General features: G+C 34.6%; 2 protein-coding genes and 1 pseudogene across 3 annotated transcripts; all 3 read right to left on the minus strand.

The window, feature by feature from the left end:
- Positions 1 to 1,001: 1,001 nt before the first annotated feature.
- Positions 1,002 to 3,973, minus strand: LOC120145619 (annotated as a pseudogene).
- A 5,475-nt stretch (positions 3,974 to 9,448) lies between these two features.
- On the minus strand, positions 9,449 to 10,879 carry LOC120145226. Of its 2 annotated transcripts, none has more exons than XM_039159117.1 (5): positions 10,587 to 10,879; positions 10,288 to 10,478; positions 10,115 to 10,208; positions 9,903 to 10,028; positions 9,449 to 9,820 (listed from the first exon to the last, which is right to left on the minus strand). In XM_039159117.1, exons 1-5 carry the CDS (start codon positions 10,594 to 10,596, stop codon positions 9,537 to 9,539), a joined length of 705 nt encoding a protein of 234 aa, XP_039015048.1. In that variant the 5' UTR covers positions 10,597 to 10,879; the 3' UTR covers positions 9,449 to 9,536. The 2 variants fall into 2 exon arrangements, with proteins under 2 accessions (XP_039015048.1, XP_039015049.1); XM_039159118.1 differs by having other exon boundaries at positions 10,115 to 10,205; positions 10,587 to 10,878.
- A 1,813-nt stretch (positions 10,880 to 12,692) lies between these two features.
- Positions 12,693 to 14,670, minus strand: LOC120145033 (glutamate decarboxylase 4-like). Its single transcript, XM_039158947.1, has 5 exons — positions 14,559 to 14,670; positions 14,278 to 14,482; positions 13,754 to 14,169; positions 13,361 to 13,667; positions 12,693 to 13,269 (listed from the first exon to the last, which is right to left on the minus strand). Exons 1-5 carry the CDS (start codon positions 14,642 to 14,644, stop codon positions 12,799 to 12,801), a joined length of 1,485 nt encoding a protein of 494 aa, XP_039014878.1. The 5' UTR covers positions 14,645 to 14,670; the 3' UTR covers positions 12,693 to 12,798.
- Between the last annotated feature and the right edge of the window lie 493 nt (positions 14,671 to 15,163).

Here is a 15,163-nt window from a genome sequence, read left to right on the forward strand (position 1 = left end):
CAGTAGGTTAACGTCCAGTTTAGCCTACCGTCAATTTTTTTTAACAAAAAATAATGAGTTTAGAACATATGAATAATAAGGGACTCAACAAAGTAATGCCCTATATTCGTGGACCATTAATATTCTTTACCTCCAAAATTTAATGACAATATTGAATTCGTAAAAAAATTTAGATTTGAGTTATAAATTATAAGTTCTCAGTATAAATTATTTTCTAGTTTAAATTTAGTTTTGTTCAAAATATATTAATCCATTGATACATTACAATGATTAGGATAATTATTTAAATACATGCTTAGAGACACAATCAAGATGAAAGGTTAAAAGAATTAAGAGTTAATTGCATCACACGTCCTTCAATTATGATATTTATTCTAAATTAGTCCTTAAACTTGTAAATATACCAATTTTATCCCTAAAATATGACTATCATTCTAAATTTATCCTGAAACTTTTGAATATTTCATTTTCATCCTCAAACTATGATCTTCATTCTAAATTGGTCCCCAAACTTTTTGAACATTTTAGTTTTATCCCAAACTAATATAATAGTTAGGCCAAATTATATTATTATATGTTTAAAAAAAATAAAATTTAGGTTAAACTATGATTGGTAGTGATTACATATTTGGATGAACTTGAGGATGAAATTGGAAAATTCAAAAGCTTAGAGACCAATTTAGAATGAGAATCATAGTTTAAGGATGGAATTAGAATGTTCAATAGTTTAAGGACTAATTTAGGATGAAATTGGAATTTTAAAAAGTTTAAAGACCAATTTAAAATGAGGGTTATAGTTTAGGGGCATATCATGCAGTTGATCAAGAACTACAAATAAAATCATAATAAACACAAAGGTAAGATCCAATTGTTAAATCAAAGATTTAAGAATTGAGGATTGGAATATAATTTAATTAATTTTAAAATTGATATTGATCGAAGAAATATTTATACAAAAATAATGAGGATATTACTCATTTGATCCGACATGAACATTTTCTTCAAGCCTCGTAAAACATCCCGACCTCCAGACGCTGCGGCAGCGGCACCCCGAGAGAAGGCAGTGCAGAGCTGCAGTTATTGTGCAACACTTCGTAGAAGGCAGGCATTAATCTGTCGAACAAGCCAGTTTTCTTCCCGACGTAAAACCTCGCTTTTCCTCGAACGTGAATTACGCCGGCAGCTTTCGCCTCTCCGAGTTCCGAGATCTCGTCTTGACCCTATGTAAGGTCGGAAGATAAACGACCGGATCTGTTTCCGATATGCACTCGCAAGCTGTCCATAACTTGACTAACGAAGTCGTCTCCTTCGAGGTTCAGTGAGTCCGCTTTGTATGTTTGAGTAAAAGAAACACAATCCGGGAACCTTCTGCACGGTCGGGTCCTAGAATAGTGCTCCGAGTCTTCCCATGTCGATCTTGTGAGTTAGTTCATACTGCATCTTCCTCTGTCTCCCGTAGTACCAACCGAACATAATGAAGGCGAGAATGAAGGATATGGCAAACGGTATCCATCCACCTTCGAGAATTTTGGTCAATACCGCACTCACGTAGACACCTTCCATCGTATAAAGGACGATGAAGTACATTGCAACCAGTACCGGTGGTGTTCTCCATATGATGACCATGAACAGTGTCGACAATATAGTTGTGAACCTAAAGCATTGCCGATAACTTGTCCATCTCCAAATACGAGTATAACCGCAACACAAAGAATCACAAGGATGTAATTGACTTCCGGAGAGTAGACCTCTCCCTCTTTGTTGGAAGACGTGTGCACGACTTTGACCCGAGGAAAGTAATCCAGTACGATGGATTGCTTGATGACAGAGAAGGTGGCAGATACAAGTGACTGGCTTGCCACGACTGCAGCCGATGAGGCTATGATAAAGATTGGCCCGTAAATTGTTTTCGGTACAAACTTGTAAAATCCATCAATATGATCATTGGGGTTCTTAATCGAATACGCTGCTTGTCCGGCATATGTCAGAACCAACGACGGGTATATTGTAAATAAGAAAGCTATCTGTTGGGAAGGAGGGAGAAACCATTTTCAGCCGTGTTAAAGGAAATCTAAGAGGTGCCAAAAGTTATTATACACATAATTTACCTGAATGGAACTTCGGTTAAAATGACCCAAATCTGCAAACAACTCTTCAAATCTGCAAACAACGCTTCGGAACCTATATAATATTTTAAAACGGATACAAGGGTATTGAAATCGGTTTTAATTGGGACAAATGTTTGCCATGCTCGAAAATCGGGTAAGTCTCTTGCAAATAAACAAACGTGGTAGACACAATTACCTGTGATGCAGAGGATGGTACCACCAAGCATCAACCAGCCTTCTTTTCCGTTTCTCCAAAAGAAATGGACAATGTAATGTGGTGATAAAGCCTTGACTATGCCGGGGTAATGATGTATAATACTATAAACTCCAACAGAACAAAAAGAAAACTATTAAACGAAAAGAACAAAAAGAAAACTATGCCGGGGAAAACAGAAAACTCACTCGAGATGTTCCGAATTTCTGCAGCAGGAACAGAACAAAAAGAATCACTGCAGAAAGCGTTTCAACTAATCCTGCACAAACAAGCAACTAGTAAACCTCATGGAGAATGAATGCTCACATATAAATTAATACGAAAAACATGAAACTGTTGATTAAACGCTTTAGTACAGAAATAATTTATTCGAATATAGAACACATTAACACTCCAATTTGAGAGCTCGGATGCTTACACTTGGTGACAGAAGGAAATGGTGCTCTTAGTCCATCCATTGCTGACAAGACTGTCAAAATATGTGCAGGTCATGTGAAATTTGAAAAAATACTCAACTTAGATACAACAAAGAAAAGAGGAATAAAGGAATAAATCCGGAAAAAAACCTGAGATTGCAGGAGTAAGAATACCATCACCGATTAGCATACATGTACCTAACATAGCAATGAAAAGCAACACCCTTCTGGCAACCATACTTCTTTCGTTGCAAGTCTAGATTTCTGGTTGTCGTCCTCATTAAGTACAAAACGTGATCGACTCAAGTTTAAATCAGAACGTGTTGAAGAAAGGATTCCGATATTCATATTTCTAGAGAGTAAAGAATAAAAGGCAAAAGTCCCACCTGCACCCAATCAGCTTTTGGCTAGATGAAGAATATTCATGTGCAGTAGTGGTTAATAGAAATGCAAAATTTTAAGCTCCCTTCAACGGAAAGTTGAATAATATCATACGAAAACTAGAATTCGATTAAACCCACCAAACTATACAATGCTGTAAAGGAATCATATAAACAGGATTCCAAACCCAACTGTTATCAAGGCAACCATGAGCACTCAAAACCGGGCAAGCGAGACAAGAACATCAAATTTGAAGGACTGATCTTCGGAAAAGGAATCACCCAGAAACAAACCATGGATATGACATACCTTCACCATGATCATCTGCCATAAGAGCTATAGAGGAACACTTGACAACCACAATGAGAGTAAGAGTCCAAAACATAATGCTATAAATCCCCAAGTAGTCTTCTTCAGTTGGAGAATTCAAATGCATGGATGGATATACATACAATGGGGATGTCACAAGCCCTCCAAATACAACTCCTAACTTCCTAAGTCTTGTATGCAAGTAACAGATGGCTCCATTTACTACTCCCCTGATTTTTTCAAGAAAAATCAGGTCAACGTACACACAAATTTGATTTCAAAACCCATTGAATTTCTAAACCCAAAGATTAAATCCATTAAATTTCTAAACCCAGAGATTGAATCCATGACAAAAACGTGTAAAAGACATGACATGAGAAGTGGGTGCAAGAGAAAACCACCTTGTTGTTGGAAGAGTGAAGCACTAGTGTGTCGATGGTGGTGTGGTGAGGGAACTGAAGTGGTACCAAGTAATGACTGTTGTCGGAAGAAGAAGCAATAACAAGTCCAGGTAGAGCGACGACCGCCGCTGACTGTCTATCCATTGCGGTGTGCAAATACAACGCAGTTTTGGCGGGTTTGATGTGTATCGGAATTCATGGGCCATCAAACAGGGAAATATATAGAGGATCCAGGACACCGCCTATGGCCCAGTGGCAGGGATGGATTCGTGGACTTACCTCGTTAACACCTTTATCATCGGTGATAATTAAATTTGTTAAAGTTTTTAAAAATTATAAAAGTATTACTATTATGTAATGATCAAAACACAATTAACTATTTGAAAATAAATTTCATACATTTTAATGTGCTCGAACTTGGGACCTATAACTAATATTTTAGTATGATGCTTTTAATATTTTAAATAGAATAAAATACACAAATGGTCCCTCAACTATAGGATCCTACATTATTAATTCCTTAACTATTAAAAATTACAAAATAATTATTTGAGAATATTTCTTTGTTGAGTCCATCGACTATTAAAAGTTACAAAATGGTCACCAAACTATTCATTATATTCTAAACTCGTCCTTTTTCATTATAAAATTGGTGGTTGTTTAAGTTGTACGTTAACATGATGATTGGGGTATGATAGTCCTTTGAGATTTAGGGGTCAGGTTTTATCATATCACAAGCGGCATGTTAACGTTCAGCTCAGAATATTGTCTACTTTTTAATAGAAAAGAATGAGTTTGGATCAAGTTGATGATCATTTTGTAACTTTTAATAGTTGGTGGACTCAACAAAACAACACTCTGTAGTCGGAGGACCATTATATAACTTTTAATAGTTGTGGGACTTGAAAAAATAATACCCTATAGCCGAAGACCATTTGTATATGTTATCCGTTTAAATAATAGTTTTAAAAATAAAAAATAAAAATCTTACTTTTAAAATATTTATGAAAATTTATATATTTTTTAAAAAATATAAAAAAAGAAAATATATAATTTCTATGCTTACCATTATTAGATACATTAAACGATATTTTCAATACTTTAAGAAAAGTTAGATATTTGCACGAGCCAACGTATTTTAGTGGTTAAAATTAATCGTTGTTGTTTCTAGAGGTCAGAGGTTCGAGCATCAACAGGGGCAACAGAGTGACTGATAGTTCATTGTCAAATGGTTGAGAGTATTTAGAACATATACTACTTTGTTATTGTTTTTTGAGGTACATAGTTCGAACATGATATTTATAGAGATATGAACGTTTATTGTTAAATAATTAAAAAAAATTCGAATATATATTATCTTATAATTACTTCGGATATTTTTTTCAAAAACGTATCATATGCTTTTAAGTACGTCGAAAGCAAAACAAACTAAAATTGAATCGAAATTGTTAATCAAACGACTAAAGACTCGTCTCATTCCATCCGGTCGCCATCCCTAAGAAACTTAGAAGTGGAACCTGAAAACTATCCATTTTAAAGGTCTGATGAGGCAAAGGTACAGCAAATCACACGGTTCATGACAGTAACAACACATACGCATCCTACCACTTTAGAGATTTGACAGATAAATGTAACTAAATTTTGTACAAAAAAGGTGAAGCAAATCATAGTGCTACTGCCTCGCAAGAACGACTCGAGTTTTTGAGTAGAGCATCAAGTAATTGACTCTATTTAAATCAAGTATTAATCAAATTTTAAACGATCAACACTTAAATAACTTACGGTTTGTCTTGTCTCATTTACAACCCTAATAATATGAATGTTTGTTACTCTTACTCTGCCTTAACTTTTGTTGGGCTAATGTATTGCATGTTACTCTCCACCTTTACTTTGGTTGGGCTTGTTTGATAGAAGTTTTTTTGTTGGACTCCGGTTCTAAGGTTTTGCCTTAACTAATCTAACTTAACTGAGGTCGCATATCTAACGTTGATGATTGAGTCCCGTGGTGTGAACTATATGTTACTCTCCCTCTTTACCAATGGTATTTTTCTGATTAGTTGCATTAATTACTCGATGGCTATGATATTAATATCATAAGAATAATATCAATGATTTTATTATACATTGATTTTATCATAAAATTATGGGTAAATTACTCGTTTAGGGGTTAAACTATTAGTTTTGATCCGTTTTAGTACCTAAACTCTTAATTTTTTTAAAATCATACATATAGTTTTTGTTTCGTTTTAGTATCATTCATTAAAAAATTTAGTTTTTTGTTTCGTTTTAGTATTCACGTTCAAAATTCAACGTTAAGTTTTGAAAAAAAATGAAAGTTTGGGTACTAAAACGGACCAATACTGATAGTTTAGGTACTAAATGAGTTAAGTTTTTAATGATGGGGTACTAAAATGAAATGAAAACTAAACGTTAGGTATGGTTTTGAAAAAATAAAAGCTTATGTACAAAAAAGGGGCCAAAACTAATAGTTTAGGTACTAACTGCATAATTTACCCTAAAATTATGTATTTACACACACAACACTAATTTATTATAATATTAATATCATAAAATGTGTATCATTACTTGAAACTACATAAACAAAACCTTTTTATTTGTTAATAATGTGTGTAAACTATACATTTACAGCTAAAGCGCATGCATGATAATGAAAAAATAATTTTACCATCAAAATTTAAAGAGTTAACTGCATCATATGTCCTTCAATTATGATCTTATTCTAAATCAGTCCTTAAACTTTTAAATATTCCAATTCCATTATGAAACTATGACTATCATTCTAAATTAGTCCTTGAACTTTTGAACATTTCATTTTATCCCTAAAATATGTTCTTCAATCTAAATTGGTCCCTAAACTTTTCAAACATTTCAATTTCATCCCGCATTATATGTATATACTAATTGCATCTTTTGTTAATAAAAATCATCGACCAAGTTATATCATTATATTTTTGAGAAAAAAATAAGTTAAACTATGGTTGAAATTGATTACATATTTGGATGAATTTGGGGATGAAATTGGAAGATTCAAAAGTTTAAGGACTAATTTAGAATGAAAATTGCAATTTTTGAATGAAATTAAATTTTTTGAAAGTTTAAGGACTAATTTAGAATGATAATCATAATTTAGGGATGAAATTAAAATGTTTGAAAGTTTAATGAGCAATTTAAAATGAGAATCGTAATTTAGGGAAGAAATTAAAATGTTTGAAAGTTGAAGGGCCAATTTAAAATGAGGACCATAGTTTGGGAATAAATACTTAATATCATATAAACATTATTTATATTTTTTATTATTAATAATATATCGAATAATAACTTTTAAAAAATTACTTTAGAAAACAAACTCGTAATGGAATTATCGCAATTTGGGATTTGGAAAAGGAAAAAGAAGGCAGAAAAGCAATATATATACTCTCACGTCTAGGGATGGTAAATGTTAGTTAGGGTTGAGTTTTTAGTCCATCCAAATCTGATCCGAAGATATGCATCCTCCATCAGAACTCGGTCGACTTGATCCGAAAATTTTATATCTTATAATGATTTGATCCGATCCGAAAAATATATATTATTCACCCGACTCCGATTCGACTTAATTTTTTAGAGTATAAATCGGAGTCAACCCTGTATAAATTAAGGATTTAATTAAAATAATAATAATTTTTTAAAGAAAATATATTATTATTCTCAAGTCGAGTCGGGTCGGAGTTTTTCACCCTCCATCCGAACCCAATACGCCCCGACTTCATCCTTTAAAAATCTGACTCGACTCAACCCAAATCCCATTTTTTTTTAAATCCGACCCGATCGAATCATATCTAAATCATCATATGGAGTGAAATTGTCATCCCTACTCACGTCTACCTAGGATTTTCTTTTATAATTTGCACTTTTCTCATAGAAACAATAATAACAATTAAAAACTAACAATCAGTTAATCTAGTGGGATGCGATATTAGGTCTCTTAAGCAATGTTAGGGGTTCGAATCCTGGCGTTTGTGAATTAAACAAATTGGGTTGGGAGGGTCGCCCTCGCCTCTGCAGTATCTGATCTGGATTAATCGGTCAATAGATCATATATCAGTAATTAATTAAAAAAATAACAATTTAAAAAAATAAGATATATTAAATTATTTGTGTGTGGTTCATACATTATTTTGTTATTTATAAATTAATGGCCGTTGTGAATTAAGTTTAAAATTCAAATCAGTAAAATAATTACGAAAAATCTTAATGGGGCCTATCTGATATGATATTGTAAAGAGGATAGGTGGACATAATCTAAGAAGGTCAAAATCTTCTTCACCTAACCAATGTGTTTATGTTTTAAAGAGACAAACACAAACCCTATATCTCCATCATTCCACCTCTTTTGCCCTACACCTACGAGAATTGGGTCAGATTTTCAGTCAACTTATCTAATTTAAAACTTATACGTCCTTTACTCGACTCAAATCTGATCTGAAAATTATGCATGCTACTTGAATTCGACTCATATAGAGGGGTCTTATTATAATTATCCCTAAATATAAGGTAAAATTATAATTTTTCCCAAATCAGGTCGGATTGTATATTTTTCAATCTAAACCTAAACTCAACTGACCCGAACATAACATCTAAAATACCATACCCAAACATATTCGAACCCAAAATTATCTTTAAAAGGTTTGATCAGATAGGGTCGGGGTCCCATGCCCATCCCTACCTATAGGTGTGAGATATGTACTTTCCCTCATTCTCATTAGAACCGTTGGATTTGCATGATAATCCCCCACCATTGAGAAGGCAAAGGAAATGAACGGTGGTGATTCAAAGTGCAGGTGAGAACAAAGATAAGGTGGATACATATTGGGGTCCCAATCCCAAGTTTTATTATTATTGTCTGCAGGTAAGTGAGGTAGAAAATGGGTGGGTATTGACTATAGGGTATTGACCTAGCAACAACAAGACAAATCCCAAGCCATTTTGTAGATATTGAAAATTTTGAGCTAAGAGCACTAATAAACATATTCAGTGGCACATATCACACTAATGTTTGGAGCATATTCATGATATAAGATACTCATCTTCCTCTTTGTATTTAGCAGTCCTTATTGTTTATTGGCAACGACAACAATGGATTCCTACTCGTATCCCAAGATATTGTTTCAAGTAGTAAATATTAATTGATATTATATGATCGATTCTACTGTCTGAATATTCATAATTTTATCGGTAAATTTGGTACATGGTGAAGTTTCATGATATGATCATTTCATACACCAAAGGGGCAAAAGCTAGAATTGGCTTTTGGTTCCCCTTTGGTTTGGTGTCTTTGTCTAAGCAAAATTTGGAGAAAACCAATAATCCCTTAGCTTTTCCTTTTTCTTTTCCCTCTTTTTACCCTATTTTTTCTTTGTTCTTGCTTCTTCTTCACGTTCCATTTGATTCAAACCATAACATATCATTGTCTCACAAAAGTACATGAAGCAAATCGTGTCTTAATTCGGTTAATACGGTTAATTGCTATATAGAAAGAAACAAATTTAAGCATGAAAATCGATTAAATGTGTAAAAAAGTGGAAGATAATATGATATTTAATATTTTACATTCATGCATGATTCATAAACCCCATGTGTTTCCTCCTATACAATTTTTTTTTCAGTCGAAGGCAAGCAACAACAAAGAGTTCAAATTGTGTTTTCCTTAACCTTTGGTCCGAATAATAGTGATGGTGCCTCTCCCTTGAGTGTGTATTTTGGTGAGGGCCACAACAGCTTTACCGGAAAGGCCGGGACCATCGGCCGATACGCATGGCCGACAAGCGAAGTCTCCGACAGGGTGCCTCACCGGTCTCGTCGGCGGCATTAGAATCCTCTCGTTGATGTCGTTTAACGTCGTGTCACCGTCGATGCCGCCGGGTTTAACCAATGCGAATGGATAAACAACCCTCGTTATCACCCTCTTCTTCTTAGTCTTATCACCACTTCCTTAAAAACATCAAACAATCAGCAAACTGTTAAATCAACAGCAGCAGCAGCAAAAATTTTAAGGGTTTCCTTTGTGATTTACCAGAAGAAAATGTCTTGGTTTTCTCTGTTGAGAGTTTGCACGAGGAAGACGATGAATCAAAAGCTTCTTCGGGGTTGTCTGATATTGTCTCCTCTGGTGTTTTTATCGATGTGCTCATTGGTTCATCTTTAAAAAAAACAAAAGGTTCCATGTTGGAAAAAATTGTAAATGATTGGATTGGTTTGCATGGTGAAAATTCTCATAATCATTACCTGAAACACCATTAATGCCCGTTGTTAACTGGCTCATGCAGGTGAAATCCTCAGAGAGGCCCCAGTTGCAGCCATAATTCCAGTATCCTTGCTGCTTAACAACAGTAAAAATTTAACTCAGCGTACTAAAAGAGAACAAGAAACTAAAATATTTCCAAAAACAAAAAAACCACCATTGCAAGATCATTGAAACCACTGATTTGATCATGATTATCATCATAACGATCATCATTATACAGCGACACTCGTCTTCGTTTCGATCGTTCCGTGAATTCCAGCAAAGCATCTTCAAGATACCCAGAAGAGAAATCTGCATGTGGAAACCATGGCGAAATTGAAGTTCCGGTTCCAGTTCCATCCATCACTGCATTCACACGCAGGGAGATAAACTCCATTTAAAAAAACCTTAAAGCAAAAACAAACAGTGAAAAAGAGACAAGAAAAGAGAAAGTAAAAGACGTTGCTTTTGCACCTAAAGACATGTCTGCGTTGAGAACTCCAAGGTTTTGAAGATCCCGACCTAGGGTATCGTACTAAGCCATAGAGTTTATGACCTGAAACTCACTCATTCATGTATGTTGGGGACGACGGTTCGGTTTGGTTCTGTCTTAAATAGCTAAATGAACACTTGAAGCACACACAACAATGGTTCCATGTTATTGTAAATTTGTAATGGTTTGATTGGGTTGTTCTAAAGAGAAAAAGAAAAAGGATGCAAATTACTTACATGATCAGTCAACGGCAATGGAGAGAGGGGCACCAAAAGTGTGTGCTTCTTGGGATATGAACTTTTTTTTAAAATATAATTTTTAATTGATTTTTGGGTTTCTGCAAATTGGTGGGGATTGGAATTTTAATCATAAATGTGGGGTTTGGTATATGGGGGGCTAAATAATTGCAAAAGTTATGATATCATATATGGTGTTGTTTTTCGTGTAAAAGCGAAGGGATTGTTTCAATATTGAAAAATAAAGGAGTAAAGCACGTCAAAGGTCCCTCACCTATGTTAAATTGATTTTTTGGTTGATAATTCTTTAAATGTTACAAAACATTAATTAAATTTACTGAATTGTTATAATATGGTCCCTATGATATTATAAATAGTTATAAAATTTAGGGTAAAATACACAAATGGTCCTTCAACTATAGGGTATTGTTTTATCATGCCTACTGACTATTAAAAGTTGCATAATGGTCTTTCGACTATAGAGTGTTGCTTTGTTGAGTCATTCGACTATTAAAAGTTACAAAATCTCAAACGACTATAATATCTTAGTCATCATGTTAACATTCAATTTAGACGATCAATAATTTTTTTTAATGAAAAATGGCGAGTTTTCAACATAATGAATAGTTGGGTAACCATTTTGTAACTTTTAATATTCGATGGACTCAACAAAGCAACATTCTATAGTCAGAGTGTCATTTTATAATTTTGAATAGTCAGGGGACTTAATAAAGTAGTATCCTATAGTCAGGAGACCATTTGTGTAATTTACCTTAAATTTTAACAAATTTAAGTATACTTTTTTAATATTTCAATAATTATTTAAACAACCATTTTGTAACGATTTGATAATTTTTAATGATCATTTTATAATATTTAAAATCCATTGATCAACAAAACCATGTTGGTATAGTTTGATGACCTTGGTATACTTTACCCAAATAAAAATGAAAATTTGGGGAAAAGAGGACAAAAGAAAACATGGGTAGACATAATTCAAATTTCAGCTTTTTCCTTTCCTTTCTTTTCTTTTCTTTTCTTTTTCCATTCCTTCTCAAATGGTTACCAACCATTTCTCCTATGGGCAACTTTTCCATATAGTCTTGCCCTTGCACATTCTCTCCGCTTTATTCTCATTAATCTAACATAATTACGACTTTTAATTTTTTAACATTAAACGTTTATATCTTTGACATTCATGGTGCTCGAACTTGGATCTTCAAAGAATAACAATAATTCATTCACCACATAGGCCACTTGGTCTGTACTTTTCTTTTTCTCTTTGAGTAATATGTAGATAGATTATAAATAATGTGTTTAGTATTTAAATTATTAATTTTGGTCAATTTTAATATTTAAATCTTTTATTTTCATAAAATTTTATCTAACATTTAATTTTTATTTCATTTGAGTACATTGTCATTAAAAACTTAATTGCATTATTTTTATGCGTAAATTATATCATTCATCACTGAATTATCTTCTCTCTTATTTTGATACTAAAATTTAAAAATTTTTGATTTAATTACTCAACTTTCAAATTGCTCATATTTTAATCACTCTATTTTATTCCATTAATAATTTTTGTGTGATTTTTTATTATTTTAGTAATATATAATTAAAAATTAAATTTTTTAAAAAAGTAAATTTGTGTGACCAAAATAGGAGTGAAAAGATAGTTTAATGATGAATGATGCAAATCTCTCGTTAAGTTTATAACGGCAAGATATTAAAACTAAACATTAGATATGATTTTAAAAAAATTAAAAATTTAGATACTAAAATGAATCAAAATTGTTAATTTAAGTATTAAACATGTAAATTATCCTAAATATTTCGAGAATCGCAAAATGAAATAATTACTTGGATTAATGGTTCAATAAGACAATAGCTCATCTTCTAGGTGGAAACATGGTGATAAATTAAAAATAAAAAAACTCGGTGTTAGAATAAATTTCTAGCATATCTTGTTCTTGTTCGTCTTCCTCTCGCTGACGAATTTCTTCCAGTAAGCAGTGATTTCCCTCTGGGTTTCAGTGGCGGTCTTCTTCGCAGTGCCATTCTTGCCATGGTCTTCCTCGGCCATAGCCTGCTTGGCAGGGAGCGTATCGAGTTCGTGCAGCACCTTCTCGATGTCCATCACGAGACGCTCCGCCAAGGTTCGGGAGAAGTCTTCCCTTATGACGACGCGCAACACGGTGATGTGCTGCGCGTCTGCCGGCATGGTGTAGGCCGGCACGATCCACCCGAACCGTCGCAGAATCTCGGCTATCTCGAACTCGTCGTGACGCTTGTTGTCCTTGAGAGAAAACGCCACCAACGGGACCCCTTCGTCCTTCGACACGATGTTGAACCGCCCTGTTTTCTCCAATCCTCTTTTTAGGACCATGGCGTTTTCATGACAGTTCTCCATCACATTCCTGTATCCCTGTAAAGAAAACACCATCGAATCGTAAGTCGAACGACAACGGACGATAAGTCGATATCGGTTTCGTTACGATGATTTCCGGAGTTCGTACCTCGCAACCCAATCGGATTAGCTGGTAATACTGAGCAATGACTTGGCTGGAACCTTTGGAGAAATTGAGAGTGAAAGTGGGTTGATCAGCTCCAAGGTAATTGATATGGAAAATAAGTTCTTCAGGCAAATCTTCCTTGCTTCTCCAGATAACCCAACCAATACCAGCATAAACAAGACCATATTTATGGCCACTCACATTAATGCTCTTCACAAGTGGAAGCCTGAAGTCCCATTCAAGCTCTGGGTACAAAAATGGTGCAATGAATCCACCACTAGCAGCATCAACATGAATTGGGGTATCCCATCTGCATCATAAAAGATCAAATTCAGTACTTGTCATCGTTTCAAGTCAATCAAATTTTATAAACTGAACAGTTTTCTTTATATTTACCCAGTTTCCTTGTTCTTCTCAACCAAGAGATCATTTAAAAGCTTGACATCTTCAAATTCTCCATTGAGGGTTGATCCCAGGATTGCTGCAACACAAATGGTGTTTTCATCGACCATTTCCACAGCGTTTGCAGGGTCCATCACATAGTAACCTTCCCTTAGCTTCACTTCCTTCAACTCGACTTCGAAGTACCGAGCGAATTTCTCCCAGCACACTTGAACATTGGCTCCGGTCACGATGTTGGGCTTGTCGTACGGTTTCCCTTCGGCTTTACGCTTGTTTTGCCATTTTCTCTTGAAGGCAAGCCCGGCCAACATGATTGCTTCCGATGAACCGACCGTCCCCACTCCGACCGCGGTCTCGGAGTCCCCTAGTGGCGCATTGAACAAATGTGCGATCATGTTCACACAACGGTTCTGCATAAAGAAAAGGTACATGGATTATGACATTATGTTACATTCCACAAGTCACAAGTGACACCATTAGATTGGAGCATTCGAGTTCCGACACCGTTAAGCCGTTACCTGAAGCTCGGTGGTGACGGGGTATTCGTCCATGTCGACGTAGTTCTTGTTGACGGCATCCATGATCAGCTTATCGCATTCAGGCTCCATCCAGGTGGTGACGAAAGAGGCAAGGTTCAACCTTGGGTTACCATCGAGCATCAATTCATCGTTGATGATCTGATACGCGGCTTCTTTCGGTATCGAATCTTCCGGCATCTTGAACCTGCAAACATCATTTTCACCATTAAAACACACCCATTTACATGGATCGAAAACCGGAGATCGATCAAGGGGGTTACCTCGGAAGTGAGTTTCGGACATAGCGAGAGGCAAAAGTCGAATGAACAGAGACATCGGTTTGAGAAGCTGTCTTAGAAAGCACCATTGTTGATGTCTAAAAAACACTAAAAATCAATCAATGAACTGAGAATGAGATAGGAAAGGTTTTTTTTTCTGTTTGTAAAGCTTGAACTGTCGTTTGCTTGGTGAAGGAAGCAATGGGAGGCAATTGGGTATTTATAGGGATGCAACGGAAGAGAAATTGCTCCATTTGACATTTTCTCGAGAAAATACGTTTGACCCTGTTTCACTTTTGCAATTATTTCAGAAAAAAGATGAGAAAAAGGAAAAAAGATTTGAATTTTATTTTAGAAATGAGAAACCCAGAGGTCAAAGAAAGCCATAGTTTATAGTTACCCACGGATTAGAGGGAACTTTCGTGCCCATGATGGCAAAATTGCACCTTGAGCATGGTTTGGTTCATTCATGGATTGATTCTTTCTCATCTTAATTAATGCAGAAATGTACTTAATATCTTCTATTTTTCTTATTAACCGGAAAAATATTATATTTCTAAGATATATATAAGAATTTAAATTCACACGAAATAAGATAATATAAGTAC

The sequence above is a fragment of the Hibiscus syriacus genome, unplaced genomic scaffold, assembly GCF_006381635.1.
Source record: "Hibiscus syriacus cultivar Baekdansim isolate YM2019G1 unplaced genomic scaffold, ASM638163v2 tig00110893_pilon, whole genome shotgun sequence".
Lineage (NCBI taxonomy): Eukaryota > Viridiplantae > Streptophyta > Magnoliopsida > Malvales > Malvaceae > Hibiscus > Hibiscus syriacus.